General features: G+C 43.0%; 1 protein-coding gene across 2 annotated transcripts in view; it reads left to right on the forward strand.

The window, feature by feature from the left end:
- Nucleotides 1–13,527, forward strand: part of CFAP221 (cilia and flagella associated protein 221) — a 31,801-nt gene extending 18,274 nt beyond the window's left edge. For both annotated transcript variants that reach the window (XM_083407856.1, XM_083407857.1), the window contains exons 11-25: nt 631–742; nt 1,739–1,826; nt 2,775–2,864; nt 4,086–4,181; nt 4,861–4,957; nt 5,872–5,999; nt 6,860–6,940; nt 7,620–7,727; nt 7,875–8,012; nt 8,420–8,578; nt 8,680–8,780; nt 10,045–10,137; nt 10,636–10,743; nt 12,221–12,286; nt 13,307–13,527. In XM_083407856.1, coding sequence (XP_083263982.1) covers nt 631–742; nt 1,739–1,826; nt 2,775–2,864; nt 4,086–4,181; nt 4,861–4,957; nt 5,872–5,999; nt 6,860–6,940; nt 7,620–7,727; nt 7,875–8,012; nt 8,420–8,578; nt 8,680–8,780; nt 10,045–10,137; nt 10,636–10,743; nt 12,221–12,286; nt 13,307–13,430 — 1,589 coding nt within the window. In that variant the 3' untranslated portion in view covers nt 13,431–13,527. The remainder of the gene's footprint in view (nt 1–630; nt 743–1,738; nt 1,827–2,774; nt 2,865–4,085; nt 4,182–4,860; nt 4,958–5,871; nt 6,000–6,859; nt 6,941–7,619; nt 7,728–7,874; nt 8,013–8,419; nt 8,579–8,679; nt 8,781–10,044; nt 10,138–10,635; nt 10,744–12,220; nt 12,287–13,306) is intronic.
- Nucleotides 13,528–16,165: the final 2,638 nt, after the last annotated feature.

Genomic DNA, 16,165 nt, shown 5'->3' on the forward strand with positions numbered 1-16,165 from the left:
TACATAGATGTATGTAAAGTAAAGGTAAAGGTGGATACTGCCCTGGTATCTCTATACTGTAGATGGACAGGTGGTTATAAATATTTTTGGACAATAAACAAACAAACTGAACCATTCCATCTGAATCTGAAGGATCTTCCCCCAGTTGCAATACATCACTTCCAACTCTCATGGCCTTGCAATTCTGAGCACTGAAGGTCCCTTCAACACAGTATAGCTTTGTGTTTGTGAGGACCACGCTTATTAACCTCCCTGCATGGTTTTGGCCTCAGACCCTCTCTGTACTGATACTGCCGCTGTGCCGCCCTGGTCATCATATGATCACTTCTTCACATGTGTACCACTTGATGAGGGTTTGTTGTATATCTTGAATTATGTTATGTAAACAAGAAACGTCTCATTTGAAAATATTCATAGAGCTGAGGTCTTATTCCCATAATACCTGAAGCTTCATCATAAACTCCTGTAAAACAGATCTTGGTAGCAATATAATCCACACTTTTTCAACATTCTGCTGTCTCTTTAACGCCATACTAAATGGAATATTTCACCATTTGTAACTGCAGCCAGTGGTGGAAGGGCTATTTTACTCTGTCTCCTGAGCATCCTGTTTGTATTTGTGCCCTACAGTCCTAGGAGGGCAAGGTGATGGAGGAGCTATAACAAGGCAGGTGAAAGAAGCTGTTTTTGAATTGAAAGTCAAGCAGGACATACAAGCAGAGCTAACCAACCAGCTTAAATGGTGAGTGGCGCTCACATATTATGCAAGCAGAAATAAACAAATATAACGGCTCATTGTATTTAGGACTAACTGAATACGCCGCTTAGTGTATCTTTTGCAAAAAGTGGATAAAGTGATTTTATTCTTTGCTTCCCAGTTTGTAGCTGGTGAAAATTTATATGATTGTGATTTATCTTGGTCAATAACTGAACAAAAAACTTACTGGGACGTATCCAGTGATGGTTTTGCACTAGTGGAAAGCAATTCTGCTTTTGCAATGTGCAGTCCTTCTCCCCCCCCCCCCCCAATATTGGGAGGCCTTCAGGAACAGTAAGGGATATGTCACAGGGGGCTGCGATAGGTAGACGAACTGGCAAAAGATAGGTGTTGGGAATAAGCAGAAGCACTTTCTGTGAATCACCTTGTTGTTGAATCTTGGTTTGTAAATCATTCATGTGCCAATACAAATGCAGTCTTTGGGTTGAAACAAAAAAGAAGCACAGGGCTATAACCAGAAGAGTACTTGAAAACAGAAGGGAGTGATTCAGCCAAAATTAAGCATTTTGAAATTAGGTGCATCTCAACAGTAGAAATTCCGTTGAAATTACTGGGTCTTAAAAGTGCTTAAGTTTAATTGTGTTTTGCCCATGTCAAGTCAATAGGCAGGCAATCTAAAAAAATCTGCACAATGTTTGCATTGGATTGATTTCCTCCTTGCAAAAGCCTTGTTAATACAGTGGTGCCTCGGTTTAAGAACAGCCCTGTTTACGAACTATTTGGTTTAAGAACTCCACAAAACCCGAAGTAGTTTCCCGGTTTGGGAACTTTATCTCGGTCTAAGAACGGAAGCCGAATGGTGGAAGGGCACTGGCAACAGGAGGCCTCATTAGAACAGTTTAGGTTTAAGAACAGACTTCCGGAACAGATTAAGTTTGTAAACCAAGGTACCACTGTAAATAGTTGTCTGAGCTGAACTTTAAAGTGAAAACTGTTCTCTCCTCTCTGATTTGAATGCAGGCAGGTTCATTTAGGCAAAGATCCAATTTCTCCAACTTTACAAAAGCAATTTTCTGAAGACCGACGTAGAGAAGTAGAACTATACAAGGTAGGGCATATTTTTGTTTTAAAAGAACTGTGTGGGTTTGTACATTGCAGGCGACAGCTGGGATGCTTGTACTCAGGCAGATAGATCCATCTTGTTAGAGTATACAAGATGTGTTCAGGATTGTGGCTTATAGACTTATCTTGAGAGGAAGCATGCACCTTGCTGCCATTAATTTTTTGGGATAATATGTGCAGTCCCGTTTCCTGTCTTCAGAGTTCACGTGCAATGTATAGCAGGAAGAAGAAGGAAAGGGGGGGAGAAACAGAAGGGGGGGGCACCTACTATACAGGCTCTTTGGGGATATCTTCATGTACCCTGTAGGTTGGGCAGTGGTCCTGTGGCATCAATATACCAGTGCTCCTTTTGGAGCATGCCATAGTCTTACATACCTACTCAACGTAGACAAATAGTCAAAGGGACACAGGAATCTGCCTTGTACTGAGTCAGACCCATTGTCCATCCAGTTCAGTATTGCCTACACTAACTGGCAGCAGCTCTTAAGGGTTTCTGAAGGGGATCTCTCTGGAGATGCTGGGGACTGGACCTGGGAACTTCTGCGTGCAAGGCAGATGATCTGCCACTGAGCTACGGTCCACTTTATTTGTATACTCCTTTTCTGTATACGTTATGCTCAAAGTAGTTCACAGTTCACAGCAAAGTATGACAACAAGCAATGCACCACAGTCCGTAATATCCAGAAATATAACACCTTGTCCCTTAGAGTTCCAGACAACTTCATCTCAGCTGGAGAACGATCTCATCCCACCCGTTCAGTGGCAACCTATGAATCAAACCCAGAACTTGCCTCACGGATGAGTTCTGCTTACATTTTGCAAGTCCCTTGGAAGACTACAATTTTATTGAGCCCTAAATGCAAGACTTTGCTTAAGGATCCATCAATGTACTAATGTGGGTATTTATATATATTTGTTTATGGTGCTGAGGCAGATTAAAAGGGGAGAGCCTATTATGGAGAAGGAGTTTCAAAGGAAGAATGTTGAAGTCTCAGTCAAACGTGTCATCCGAGACATTGGCGAGGTAGGTCTTTGTGTCAGAGTCAAATGGATGGATGGGAATGCAGCAGGGAAACTTGCCTTTGCATTAAGAAATCCTTGTGAATATAACTGGGAAACTTCCTTTCGTTGGTGTCTCTCGCCAACAGGAAATAACAGGGGAAAGAGTCTGGTGAGCACTTGGAGATTTATCAGGGAGAACAGTTGTGTGGGGGTAGCCTAAGATTGCAGCAGTAGTGTGGGGATGTCATAGCCACCTGAAATTTGTTGATTTAAAAAGAAATCTCAGCCAGATACATCCAAGAGTTGATTGGCATGTACTTAAAAGAGGAAGAAATGAAACAAGTTGTCACCATGAAGTTCTGATTATTGTAATCTTCTTGCGCTTCTTGGAAATAAGTTTGCCTCTAGGCCGTTTGTATTTTGCTGGAGGGATTCACTCACACGCTGGAAATTTAGGTTTACACAATTAAAGTGGATTAAAGTGCATTGGTGTAACAAATCCACTTTTAAAGTTAAATCAATCTCTTTGTGGTTAGGACAGTGATGGGAAAATTTATTGAAAAGTGTAAACAATTGATTGCAGTAAGATCATGTCCTGCGCATGGGGTTACATTCTGAGGGGTGGCGTGTAAAGCTGGAATCGTGCATAGTTGAAACTTACCTGCCAGAACTGGCGCAGGATCTTACAGGGCCATCCAAGATCTTGCGAAGCCCTCTGGAGCCTGTGCAAAACCTTCCGAAAGCCTGGGAAGCAAGTCTGAGAGCTTAAAAGCTCTTGCTGTGCCTGGAAAACTCAGCCGGGAAAGAAACTTTTAAGCTCTCCGTGTTGCATGTGTTTAATTTGTGTGATATCAGCTGGCCTGCCACCAAGCACATAAAGCTGTGATTGCACAAGTTAAATGTGCACAAGTTGTGACCCTGCTGTAATGGGAATGAGTATCACCACTGCACAAGCAAATCAAGATGAATGTTCATAGATGTAGAACTTGCCTGCAAACGTCAGAACAAATGTTCCATAATTCACTGTCAAACCTCCATGTAAGCAAATTGGGATGAATGCTCAAGAAACAGGCGATCCAGAGGAGCCCTTAGTTCTACAGAAGTCAATGGGTCATACTTCTGTGTAATTTCAGATACTTTCACCAGTATAAATAGGCTGCTGTTAAATAAAGAGCTCGAAAGTGTTTATTCCTAACTGTAACCCTTTAAGACTTAAACTGTTCCCTTTTTGTGTGCCGTGCAGCCCCCGAAATTCTATCCCACGTTTGATCTCCTGCTAAACAACCCTTGGTGTCACAGGCACTGGAATCTGCGACGGTTCCAACAAGCTGCACGAAAGGTACTGAAACAAATTGTCTCAGTTAAATACTGGTGTGCTACCTGCCAGCTTCAGGAATGCTGCTCATTCATAAATCTTTCCTGAATTTGCGAGTGTGTTTTATAACTTTTTTTTTAAAGTTACAGTTTTGCTGTGAAACTATGATTGAATCTATATTGCGGGTATGATGGCTTCACTGCCTAAAGTGTTTGCATTAAAAGGAAACAGTATGTCAGCTGTTTGATAATCCCACCAGTCCATACAGCTGCCAAGCCTAATTCTGCATGGTAGGAGAAAGTGGAAGTCACAGGTAGATGCACTGCAGCAATTATACCAGGCTGTTGGATGCCTCGCCTTCCAGCTTCACAAGAACAACAAACATTCCTACACTTTAAGGTTCCAGAAGTATGTTGATCGGTGCTTCAGATAGGTAGCTGTAGGCAGCTTTAAAGGCGTTATAATTTTTTGTGCCTTCTTTTACGAATTCAAATTAGTTTTTAAAGGGCCACATGCACTCTTTGTCCATATATTTTCCAAGTTTGTTTCACAACTGTAAGGTCTAGAAAACCCTGGGGCTTAAAAACGAAACAAAACAATTTGGCAGTTTCCAGACTTATGTACACAGAGATTCCAGAAAAGTTTTGGAAGACACATGCCACATAGAAAATGGATTGAACAATATCCTAAATGATTCTCCTAGATCTTGGTTCACGGCCGGCTCAATCGTGTGCTAAGTGTGTGGCGTGGAGTACTTAAAAATATGAAAAGCCAAGACTGGGAAGAAGCATTCCCATCCGGTAAGCCCTCCGATTTGGAAACCTGTTTTTTAATATTTGTTTCCGTGTCACGTTGTGAAAAATGATTAGAAAGGATGCCATGACACACTGCTGTGATGCGCACCCTCGTGTGCTATAAATGAATGAATAAAGGAGCAGCTAGAAACATCCTGGGTTTTGTAGCACAGCCCTGCAATGCTTCCACTATGCTTTTCCTCTTGTCCTCTGTGGGTGGGCCACACATCACAATTACTGTAAAAACAAGAAACAGGAATGTCATACCATTTGCTTTGTGCCATAAATGGCAACGGCTACTGTCAGATGCAGGTGGTGGTTGCTCGTGAGTAACCAGGCAGGACTCCGACCTGTCTTTTACAGGTTTTATTTGGTGCAAACTATTTACAGTGCAGAACCACAAAGTTCACGTCCGTCTTAGTCACTTGCAGAATCCGGGAGTGGCCCCTTCCAGCTTGTCCCCCAACATAAGAACTTAGACACCCCAAATCTCTGCCTCCCCTCCTTGCGTTTCACTCCTCTGCCTCCTGGCCAGCCGGGCTAGGTGAGGCGCTTGGGCTCTCAGCAGGATCTTCGAGCCCTCTCCTCGCTTGGCTGGCCCCTTCCCTCTCTGCTCCACTGGAGGTGTGGCTTTCAACAGGATCTGCTCCTCAGAAGCATTGGAGACTCTCTGTATTCCCCTGCCTCCCTCCCCTGTTCTGATGGCAGTCCCGTGACAGCTACCATTTAGGCAGAACAGCAAAGGAAAGCATGAGGAATACTTTGGGAAGTGGGGACACCTTCTGCCATCATCCTCCAGGTCCCAGGGGTCAAAATGAGCAACGAAGGGACAAAAGTATCCCACCGTTTCTGTTGATCAAAATGCGTACCCACTCTTCACTCAATCTTAGCATTTGTACATTTCTGTCCTGGTTCAACAGAAAGCAGTTCCGAAACGACCAGCACACTAGCAATAAGTGATGATGGAAGAGTGCCTTGTGTCCTCACGGAAGATCGCCTGCTGCCTTCTGAATTCCCCACTTACAGTTCGTCTCGGGCCGATGAGCTGGTAGGTGCCTCTGTGACGTTAGCAATGGTTGATGGGTTAAAAGAGAGTGTTGCACTCCTTTCATTCGGTTGGGCAGCCGCTTCCTGTGGATACAAAACTGGCGTTCTCAAGCCATCAATCCCAATTAAAAAGCATCCTGTGGTTACCTGTATGCCAGTTATGATATTTCCTCCTCAGTCCAACCATTAGAAAAGATTGTTGTTACATAAATTGAAAACTAATAACCATATTTATTTGTTGTTTTTTTAATAAAAAGAGAAGAAAAGACAAATTTTCCCGTTTGAAAGATTGATAGTGGAAGGTACAATTCAGTACTTGAGGTTACTTTTCACAATAATCTGCCTCAGAAAGTCTGGTGGGACCAGAATTTGGAAATTTCAATTGAAAAAATCTGGAGGAAGCACTGGTCTAAGGTTCCATTTAAAACTTTGGGAGCTGCATTTGAAGTTGGTCCATGGTTCGTATTTAACGCCAAGGCATCTGTCTTGTGTTGCCCCAAGGGATGTGTCTGCTGTTCTTGGAAGGGATGCCAAGTTGTAGGCACCTACTGACCTGTGTAGTGGGACTGCCTGAGGTTTATAATTTCAGGTTATGGGACTTTGCCTAAATTGCCTTTACTACTGCTCAGCCAATCCCATTGTTTCCACAGATAGCATTATTAATTTTCTTCTTGGCTGAGCATCACAACAATAAGAATCAAGAACGAGTTGCTCACTTCTTAGTGGTGGCTCAGGCCACATGGTGGAATGCTGGAAGACATTAATTTAAGAACTCTGGGTTTCTAGTATAATTAAAAAATGACAGATAGCCCTATTGGAAATTTGATACCATCTTACATATTGTTTTGATTTTTTTCCCAGGCACCTGAAGCTCTCGGTATAGTTCCTGTCAGGTCTGCAAATGTTAAGATTAAACAACTTCACCACTTCTATGAATTAAAGGTTAGATGGCTGCTAAGTCAGGTCCTGTTTTTTACTTTATGCTAGATGTTGGGCGGGACGTGGGTGGCACTGTGGGTTAAACCACAGAGCCTAGGACTTGCTGATCAGAAGGTCGGCGGTTCGAATCCCCGCAACTGGGTGAGCTCCTGTTGCTCGGTCCCTGCTCCTGCCAACCTAGCAGTTCGAAAGCACGTCAAAGTGCAAGTAGATAAATAGGTACCACTGCAGCGGGAAGGTAAACAGCGTTTCCATGTGTTGCTCTGGTTCGCCAGAAGTGGCTTAGTCATGCTGGCCACATGACCCAGAAGCTGTATGCCGGCTCCCTCAGCCAATAAAGCGAGATGAGCGCCACAACCCCAGAGTCGGTCACGACTGGACCTAATGGTCAGGGGTCCCTTTACCTTTACTAGATGTTGGGCAAGGCATGATCAAGAGGGAACAGGTGGCAGATTTCTAAGTTCTCCAATTTTTATGTTTTAAAATTGTAGAACTAGGTCAATAGAGAGGGATATTGATCCTGAAATGCCTGCCATGTGAAGTGTTTCCTCTACACAGTGTCATGGGAAGGCATGGGAATTATGATGAATATGATATTCCCTTGTTAATTCATTTTAGGTAGTTTTCATTGGTTCATTAGGGTTTTCTACCGTATTTCAATTCCTTTTCCCTTCGTCCAAAGGTCCCTCAGCATTTCACCCTCATGGCATATCAGCCATTCTGTGTGCACCATGCGGCAACCAGTTACAAAGTTCCAAAATATTCCCAAATTCTGAGGACCGGTGCAGAGGTAACAAAACTTCTCCAGTATTGCTTCCCCTCCCCCCCCTTTTCTTGTGTTATTCTTAGCATTTGTTGGTTTAATAAATACTTTTTTAAAAACCTAACTAAAAGAAAGACACCTTTCCAGAACATTTACTTTCTGCCTTTTTATCAGGAAGAGTTGATCCCAGTAATACCGGCTTCAGAGGAAAAACTCCAGGCACAAGAAGACGAACTGGACACCACCCTGCTAAACCTCAGAGCTCCCGAAGCTTTGCTTCATCCTCCAAACGATCATCCACTTCAAATTTTCGTAAGTAAAAAAGGGCAGGCCTCAGGGCCACATCCTGAATGGCTTGACTACAGTGGTACCTCAGGTTACAGACGCTTCAGGTTACAGACGTTTCAGGTTACAGATGCTTCAGGTTACAGACTCCGCTAACCGAGAAATAGTACCTCAGGTAAAGGACTTTGCTTCAGGATGAGAACAGAAATCGTGCTCCGGCAGCAGCGGGAGGCCCCATTAGCTAAAGTGGTGCCTTAGGTTAAGAACAGTTTCAGGTTAAGAACGGACCTCCAGAACGAATTACGTTATTAACCCGAGGCACCACTGTATTCAGTTTCCTTACTCCTTATTGGTTGGCTGTCTTCAAAAGAAGCAAAAATTGGGGGTGTGGTCTGTGGCTCTTGTTTCAGTGTCGCCCTTCGTTTCCTTTTCAGAATCCTAGCCCAGGACTGTGTGAGTTCAAGCAGCCATTTCCCTACGCAGAAAGCAGCATTGAATATCATATTTGCCCCGTTCCGAAATACGAACTTACCAAGCAGTTCCCAGCAAAATCCTGCATACCGTTGACACAGAAGAAGTTCCTTCATCACAGGGTAAGGGCTGTTGAAGTCACTGGGGATCCAAGACATGGGAGCTTGTCGTCTTTTACTGGCTAAGATTGCTAGCAGAATTTTCTGATGTGTGGTCTTCTCAGGAGGTGATTCACGGCCTAACCGGCTGGAGAAAATTCCCATCAGTTATCCATTCAACTTTGCCTAATGTACCTGCTCTGAACAACATAGCAATGCCATTCTGGTAAGTAAGAACGAGTGCTTTCGTTGAAGCACCTAATTAGGTTAATTGCACCTCAGTTGTCTATACCCAAAACAACCCAGGGAATGTCGCAAGACTGAAAGTGTGGGCTTCCTGACAGGCTACTGATAGACTAGTTTGTTTACAGTTTACAGTGGTACCTCGGGTTACAGATGCTTCAGGTTACAGATGCTTCAGGTTACATACTCTGCTAACCCGGAAATAGTACCCCGGATTAAGAACTTTGCTTTAGGATGAGAACAGAAATCGCGTGGTGGTGGCATGGCGGCAGCGGGAGGCCCCATTAGCCAAAGTGGTACCTCAGGTTAAGAACAGTTTCAGGTTAAGAACGGACATCCAGAACGAATTAAGTTCTTAACCTGAGGTACCACTCTACTATTAACTTATTTTAAAGCATTCGTATCCCATTATTCAGATGAAAAACGGTGCTAAGAACAACAGCGAAATAGTCCCTGACCATTGCTCTGTACTTTGGTCAGATCAGATGAGCCAACGATGAGTGCTCATCTGGCAGCTAGCCATTTATGTATTTATTTGTCCTAGGCTTATTAATATCAAAGTGAAATACTTGATTTGTGCATATGGCATTGCATGTGGTCAGTAGAGGTCAGGCTAAGCCTAAATTACTCCTCAGTGAGGAGTTGAGGGAAGGGGAAGTTGGCTGCTAAATTTGTTCAAAGGAAGAACTTAGCTCAGCAGATTGTGGCCACTGTTTTGTCGACTGCTTAGGGGGCCCCAAACCACTTGGGTTTGAAGAAACAAAGGGTCTCTTTCTAAGCAACACTCTTACATTGCAAATGGCTCATTTTGTTCTGATTTTTCTGTGTACGCATCAGGCACATTCCACACATTTCTGGTTTTTTCAGTCATGGATCCCTGCTGTCCCACCACTTTCCACCCACACCACTGGCAGAGCTTTTTTGTCCATCCCCTCAAAGTTTTCTGTGACCCGTAAGGTCAGACCCTGTTTTATGTGTTTAAAGGTTATGATGGAGGTAGGGAGGGTCATAGCATTGTGTTTGCTCTTGTTTCTTTTATCACATTTTCAAGAATAACAATAGTTACTAATAAAAACAACTTAAAAAGACCCAGCAGTGAATGTAGACACACACACTACATATTCCTTATTTTTTGTTTGAAAGGCATTGATATAGTTGTCTATGAAAAGATAACATTATGGAGAGGATGTAGATTGTGTTCCTCCCATTCTCTCCTACCTGCATCACTGTGGTTCTGTCTTCCGCAGCATTGATCCCTACAATGAAGTCATGATTCCAAAAGCTGTACCTCCAATACTGAATGACTTGCCAGAGCATGATAAGGAAAGCGTAATTGACGAGTAAGTTTCCTCTGCGCTGTTTTTTAGAAACGATTTTGTTGTGTTTCAAGCACTGGGACTTGATCGCAAACGTGTATGTGTATGATTAAAGGCATACAAGGTTGCTCTTGTATGCGTGATGCTTGTGTTCCTAAAGGCTGAAAATGACAAGTTAGGCTACAATCCTAAGCCCACTTAAACCCGGGAGCAGCAGGATCGGTGGAGTGGTGATGGCAGGGCAGTGTTGCACACCTTCCTTCCCAAGGGTGAGCGTCTCTGCCATTTAGAGGGTGCGGATGGCGGCAGAGTCAATCCAATGCTGCTGTGCCCACACACCCCACTCAGCTCCCCAAGCCTCACCCCTCTCCCTCTCGGTAAGCAAAAGCGACATCATTGGGAAGCCAAGGTTGCAACGCCATCCTGCCTTCACGGCCTCACGGAATTAAATAGAATCTGCTTTTGTGTAGACATGCCCTCAAACAACTTTAACAATAAAATATCTGTCAATTTCATCTTCAGAGTGGCTGACGTGGAGTCTCCAGTATTGCTTATACCAGAGATGGTAAAAGCTGAATTTCCACAGATTGACCTCTCATCTGATGAGAACAGATCACAAAAGAATGGAAGGTAAGCCTGTTCCCATTAGAGCGGTGGGGGAGGGAACCACCCAGACCATGTTATTGGACCATGACTCCCATTATTGCTGACCATGGGTCATACTATGTGGGGCTGATGGGAACTGGGAGTCCCACACAACCCTACAACAAAATGTCACGCAGCAGTTAAGAACGTATGGCAGCCCGTGTCGGTAGTGTAGATTTTGGCGAAATTCATCAAAAATAGTTCAAAAAGGCACATTATTCTTTTAGATTTTGCAAAAAAAAAGTTCAACAACCAACAACTTGCCCCCCCCCCCATCTGTGTCTGGATTTTTTGAAATATGGCAACCTTGTCTAAGTGAAATTCGGCTATTGTTCCCCTCTATAGGTAGATGAATATCATCGGTGGTCATCTTTAGCCACCCCTGAATTAATAATACAGCACAGTTCCTAATGCACAATTATTTTGATTTGTTTTATATTTCTGCCATTCCTTGTAAAGAAATAACAGATGAGATCGAAACTGAGATTTAATTGTACTGACAGTTGGTGGGGAAGGCAAGCATTCAGGTTGTGCAGAACTGTTCTGCTTAAAAAATAATCCTGTTACTGCACCTGAGTTCGGTTCAGGCCTGCTTGGATTTCTGTAGTGAAGCAATAAACGTCATATTTATAGCATGTAGGCCCTAATTAAGCTGATATGTTCTTAAGTCAGAGCATATAGAAAAGCAAAGATGATGGTGAGAATGGCCCTTGGACTGTGTATCCATCTAATTAGCTTTATTAATCTGAGTTAGTGTATGAAGATGTAGTCTGCAATCCTATTTAAGGATAAGGGCTAGAGTAGGCATAAAGTGTGTTAAATGCATGAAAGCATTTAATGTCCTTTTAAAAAAAGAAACCATGGAAGATCAGCATTGGGACCATACATTTAACTTGTATGGGGGAGGATCAGAACCATAGCATGAGACAAAAATCGCTCCCACCCTATGCTGTCGTTTATACTGCAATAAGTTATCATAGCCATCAGTAGCAGTAACACTTTCCCTCCCAGGGAAAATGGCAGCTTAGAAGCAGGAGGATTTTCACTGGGAACACAGGATGGGGGAAGGTTAACCCCTTCCCTGCTTGCATGCCATGGTCCTGACCCTCTGACACACATACACACCCCACTGCTACTAAACGGTGTTTCCATGCGCTCTGGCACTCATCACAGTGTCCCATTGCACCAGAAGCGGTTTAGTCAGGCCGGCCACATGACCCAGAAAGTTGTCTGTGGACAAATGCTGGCTCCCTCAGCCTGAAAAGCAAGTTGAGTGCTGCACCCCATAGTAAAGTTAGACTGGACTTAACCATCCAGGGGTCCTTTACCTTACAACTGCTACTAAGAAAAAACAGGCATGCTAAATGCATTCATACATGAAACATACCATTTGCTCTTACTCCTATTGTACGCAACTGAGATTTGATCCTTGCAGTAGTTAAGAATTACTTTCTCTTCCTAGTGAAATAAATATAGAGCTTAAAGCTGCCTCATGCACATCTGTGAGTACTTCTCCACCTGTATCCAGGTAAGTGAACAATGTGAATTTGAATAGACATTGTATTGCTTTGCTGGTATAGTTAAGTAGAAACTTAATGATCCCTGTTGATAGATACAAAAAGGCTACTAAATGGTCATTATTATGTGGACTCCGTATAGCAGGCATAGGCAAACTCTGCCCTCCAGACATTTTGGGACTACAACTTCCATCATCCCTGACCACTTGTCCTGTTAGCTGGGGATGATAGGAGTTGTAGTTCCAAAACATCTGGAGGGCCAGAGTTTGCCTATGTCTGCCGTATAGGAACCAAATCCCACTGCTGCCTGCTTTAAAGGAGATTAGATTGAAGATTTATGGGCAAGATGGAGCATGGTGGAATTCATACATATGTATGCTTTATTGGGGGAAATAAATTAGGAAAGTATATAACATTACACAGCTCTTCTTGCAGTCTTGGTATGATATAATTTTGTCCACAGTATTTGTTTTATGCAATCTGGCTCTTGGTTTTTAAGCCGCAATATGAAATATTATTATCATAAGAATAAACAACAGGATTTACAATTTCATGAATTATGCATAAGATTACAGTCAGTATACATGTCCACATGTACTGGATATGTATATATTATCTATGAGAGGAGTAACAATACAAACAAATATATAATGTGTGAACTGCCCTGAGACCTCTGGGTATAGGGCGGTGTATATAAATCCAATAAATGAAAAATGAAGTGGTGTTGGTAGAATATATTCCATCGGTTTCAGTAGCCCTTGGATTTTCTGTATGTATACCAAAATTTTGATATGTTTGGCTTGTGTGATGCACTTTTGGATGCACTCAGAATATGGGATATTATATATGATAGACTTCTGAGTATGGCAGGACAAACATTTAACTTCCGAACAGGTTCCTCTCTTCCCAACCATTTGAATGTGCTCTGCCAAATGTTGGCTACTTCTGGTTAGTGCTAGCTCCGGCTGCTCCAGGAACAGTCTAGTTTGCTTTGTTTCATGTCCTGAACTTTTTCCTCTATCCTTTTTCAGAGATATAAGAGACATTGTGGACTGGTATATTCAAACTCAGAACAACATTTTTGGACAAAGGATAGGTGAATCTATGGAGAAACTGAAAGAAAAGGCCATTCAGAAGCACCTAATCCTCAACTAAATACTGTGCTTGAGATAATTTCATGCATCAGCCAAACTTTCTACATTTTTTTATGTAGCATAGCTTCTTGTGAAAAGAAAAGCTCTACACACTGTTATATTTTCATGTGAGGACCCTGAACATTGCAAATTATATGCCACGTGAATTGGAAGTATAATATGTTTCATTTCCCCTCCGTACCTATACATCGGTTGCTTAGAAAATGAGCCGTATTGTGTATCATCTGACTTGCAAGAGCAGCTTCACACACTAACAGAGAGAAAGGTTGAAGAGAAAACACCAGGTGAACAGTTAATATCAGTGGTGGGATGCCCTCCCATCTTTATTATTTTATACAAAGCTGTTTCTGAGAAACCCTGTGTCTAGATTCTTTGATAACCATGTTGCTATGTATATATATTTTGCCATATACATGTTTGGTCCATAGCTTACCCACCTGTGCATAGACAGAGAGAAAGAGCACAGTGTTGTGTATCTTGTGTGACAGCATTAATTGCTTTCTGATAAAAGGTAGAAAAAACTGATAAGCTCTATATTTGAGTTCATTGCCTTCTGTTTAATTGTGGAATTACAAGAATTATGAACTGTACCTCAAACTCTAGCCTGGACTCTTTGACTTTCTGGATTCAAAGGGTCACTGTTTCCCCTCAGGATCTTGCCGGCAGGTAGATTAGGCATAATGAGACAGCAAAGTGAAGGGGATTGAAAGCGAATTATCACATCGGCCTTGTCATGGGCCTATCAAGGAGCCGTCTGGTTGCATGTTCAGGAGCTGTCTTAGTGACAGACAGCGTTAAATGTGAAGTTTGATTGGAAACGGGAGCTTAGCCTGAGGAAATGTCATGTAAACTAATGTCTGTAAATAAGTTTTCTAATATTAAATACAACAAAACAAATTTGCTTCATTTCCCCCTAGTTTTTAATTGGATTAATTTGCCTAGCAGTTGTTTTTCTGCATTGTTCTCTGGTCCGGTCCGGTTTCACGTAGACGTTTTATCACCTAGTGTAAAATGCATAAAATTCCAAGTCATCCTTTATCACTGACACCCCCGGTTACATAAGAAGCGGTGATTTATGGGCTTTATTAATTGGAAAATTGGGAAAATGCTTAAGATTTTCATAAGCTGATTTCTGTGGGGAAACGCCATGTTCCTTAACATCAGTATCCTTGTTCAGTGCAATATATATTGCCAGCCTCTTAAATTAATTAGGCTTTATGGGATTGTGGGGAGTAACTGACACACCTTCTGAAAATAGATCTAAAATCTGAGAGAGAGTAACATTCAACTATAATAACAAAACAAAACAAAAAGTTAATATACAGGGTACATCCACTAAAGTTGGAAAATGTTCCTGGTTTAGCCCCAGCAGCTCTTGAGATGCTGCCTGGCAGACTAGACAAGAGTGGCAGAGAATTATGGGTGGACCAGTAGAACTTAAGGAAGCTCTCTTAACATCACCAGACTTTGGAGGGCTGTGCTGCTAGTGGGCTTTCCAGACACACATCCCAACCAGGATAGAGCCTGCCCTTGCTTCTGAAAAGCATCTGGAGCCCCAGGTGAGTGGCTTTTCCAAGCCCCTGGGGTACTTGGCCAGTGCCCAGCCCTGCCATCCGTTGGTTCCAGACCTGTTGCTTTTTATGAAGTCAAACCATTGGTCCATCTAGCTCAGTATTGTTTATAAAAGGTAAAGGTACCCCTGCCCGTACGGGCCAGTCTTGACAGACTCTAGGGCTGTGTGCCCATCTCACTTAAGAGGCCGGGGGCCAGCGCTGTCCGGAGACACTTCCGGGTCACGTGGCCAGCGTGACAAAGCCGCATCTGGCGAGCCAGCGCAGCACACGGAAACGTTTACCTTCCCGCCAGTAAGCGGTCCCTATTTATCTACTTGCACCCAGAGGTGCTTTCGAACTGCTAGGTTGGCAGGCGCTGGGACCGAGCAACGGTAGCGCACCCCACTGCGGGGATTCGAACCGCCGACCTTTCGATCGGCAAGCCCTAGGCGCTGAGGCTTTTACCCACAGCGCCACCCGCGTCCCCAGTATTGTTTATACTGACGGGCAATTAGCTCTCCAGGATTTCAAACAGGTCTTTCCCAACCCTACTTGGAAACACAGGGTTGAAATTGGAACCTTTTAATGCAAAATTTGTGCTCCACCACTAGACGGATATGTAAAGTCACAATCGTCACCCTCAGCCATTGCCAGCACCTTTAAAGCAATAGCTTTTTTCCTTGTTTTTAAAAAAGTCTCAGGCTTTCTTCACCGCTGGGCAATCTTCCCAGTTTACCTGTGCAGATAGAGGATATTTGGTGTCCCCTGCTGCGAAAGTGTTATTGTTTATATAGCGTGATTCATTGTTAAAGTGTGTTTGAAGTTTCTGAAGCCAGCATTACAAATTCAATCAGGTTTTGCTAGATAACCCACCTCACATAGCTGTACAAATAACAACATTTGCTATTGATTATTGTCCACATGTGCCACTTGATTAAATTTCCCAGTCAGCTGAATGAGGGTGCAAAGGTTTAATTTCCATTATTTCATGCTGGAGTTGCATTTTTAATTTCCTGCACAGTTTTATGCTATGGGGTGCTGCCTCGTTGCAATATGTGGTCTTCCACGGAAACAGGGGATACAGATACAGTCACCAGGGTGACCATAAGCAGCTGGATAATCAGAGCTGGCGACAGTTGGGGGAAACTGCTACATTACACACTAAGAGGTTTCTTTAAAAATA

The sequence above is a fragment of the Podarcis tiliguerta genome (assembly GCF_965153285.1).
Source record: "Podarcis tiliguerta genome assembly, chromosome: 1".
NCBI classification, from domain to species: domain Eukaryota; kingdom Metazoa; phylum Chordata; class Lepidosauria; order Squamata; family Lacertidae; genus Podarcis; species Podarcis tiliguerta.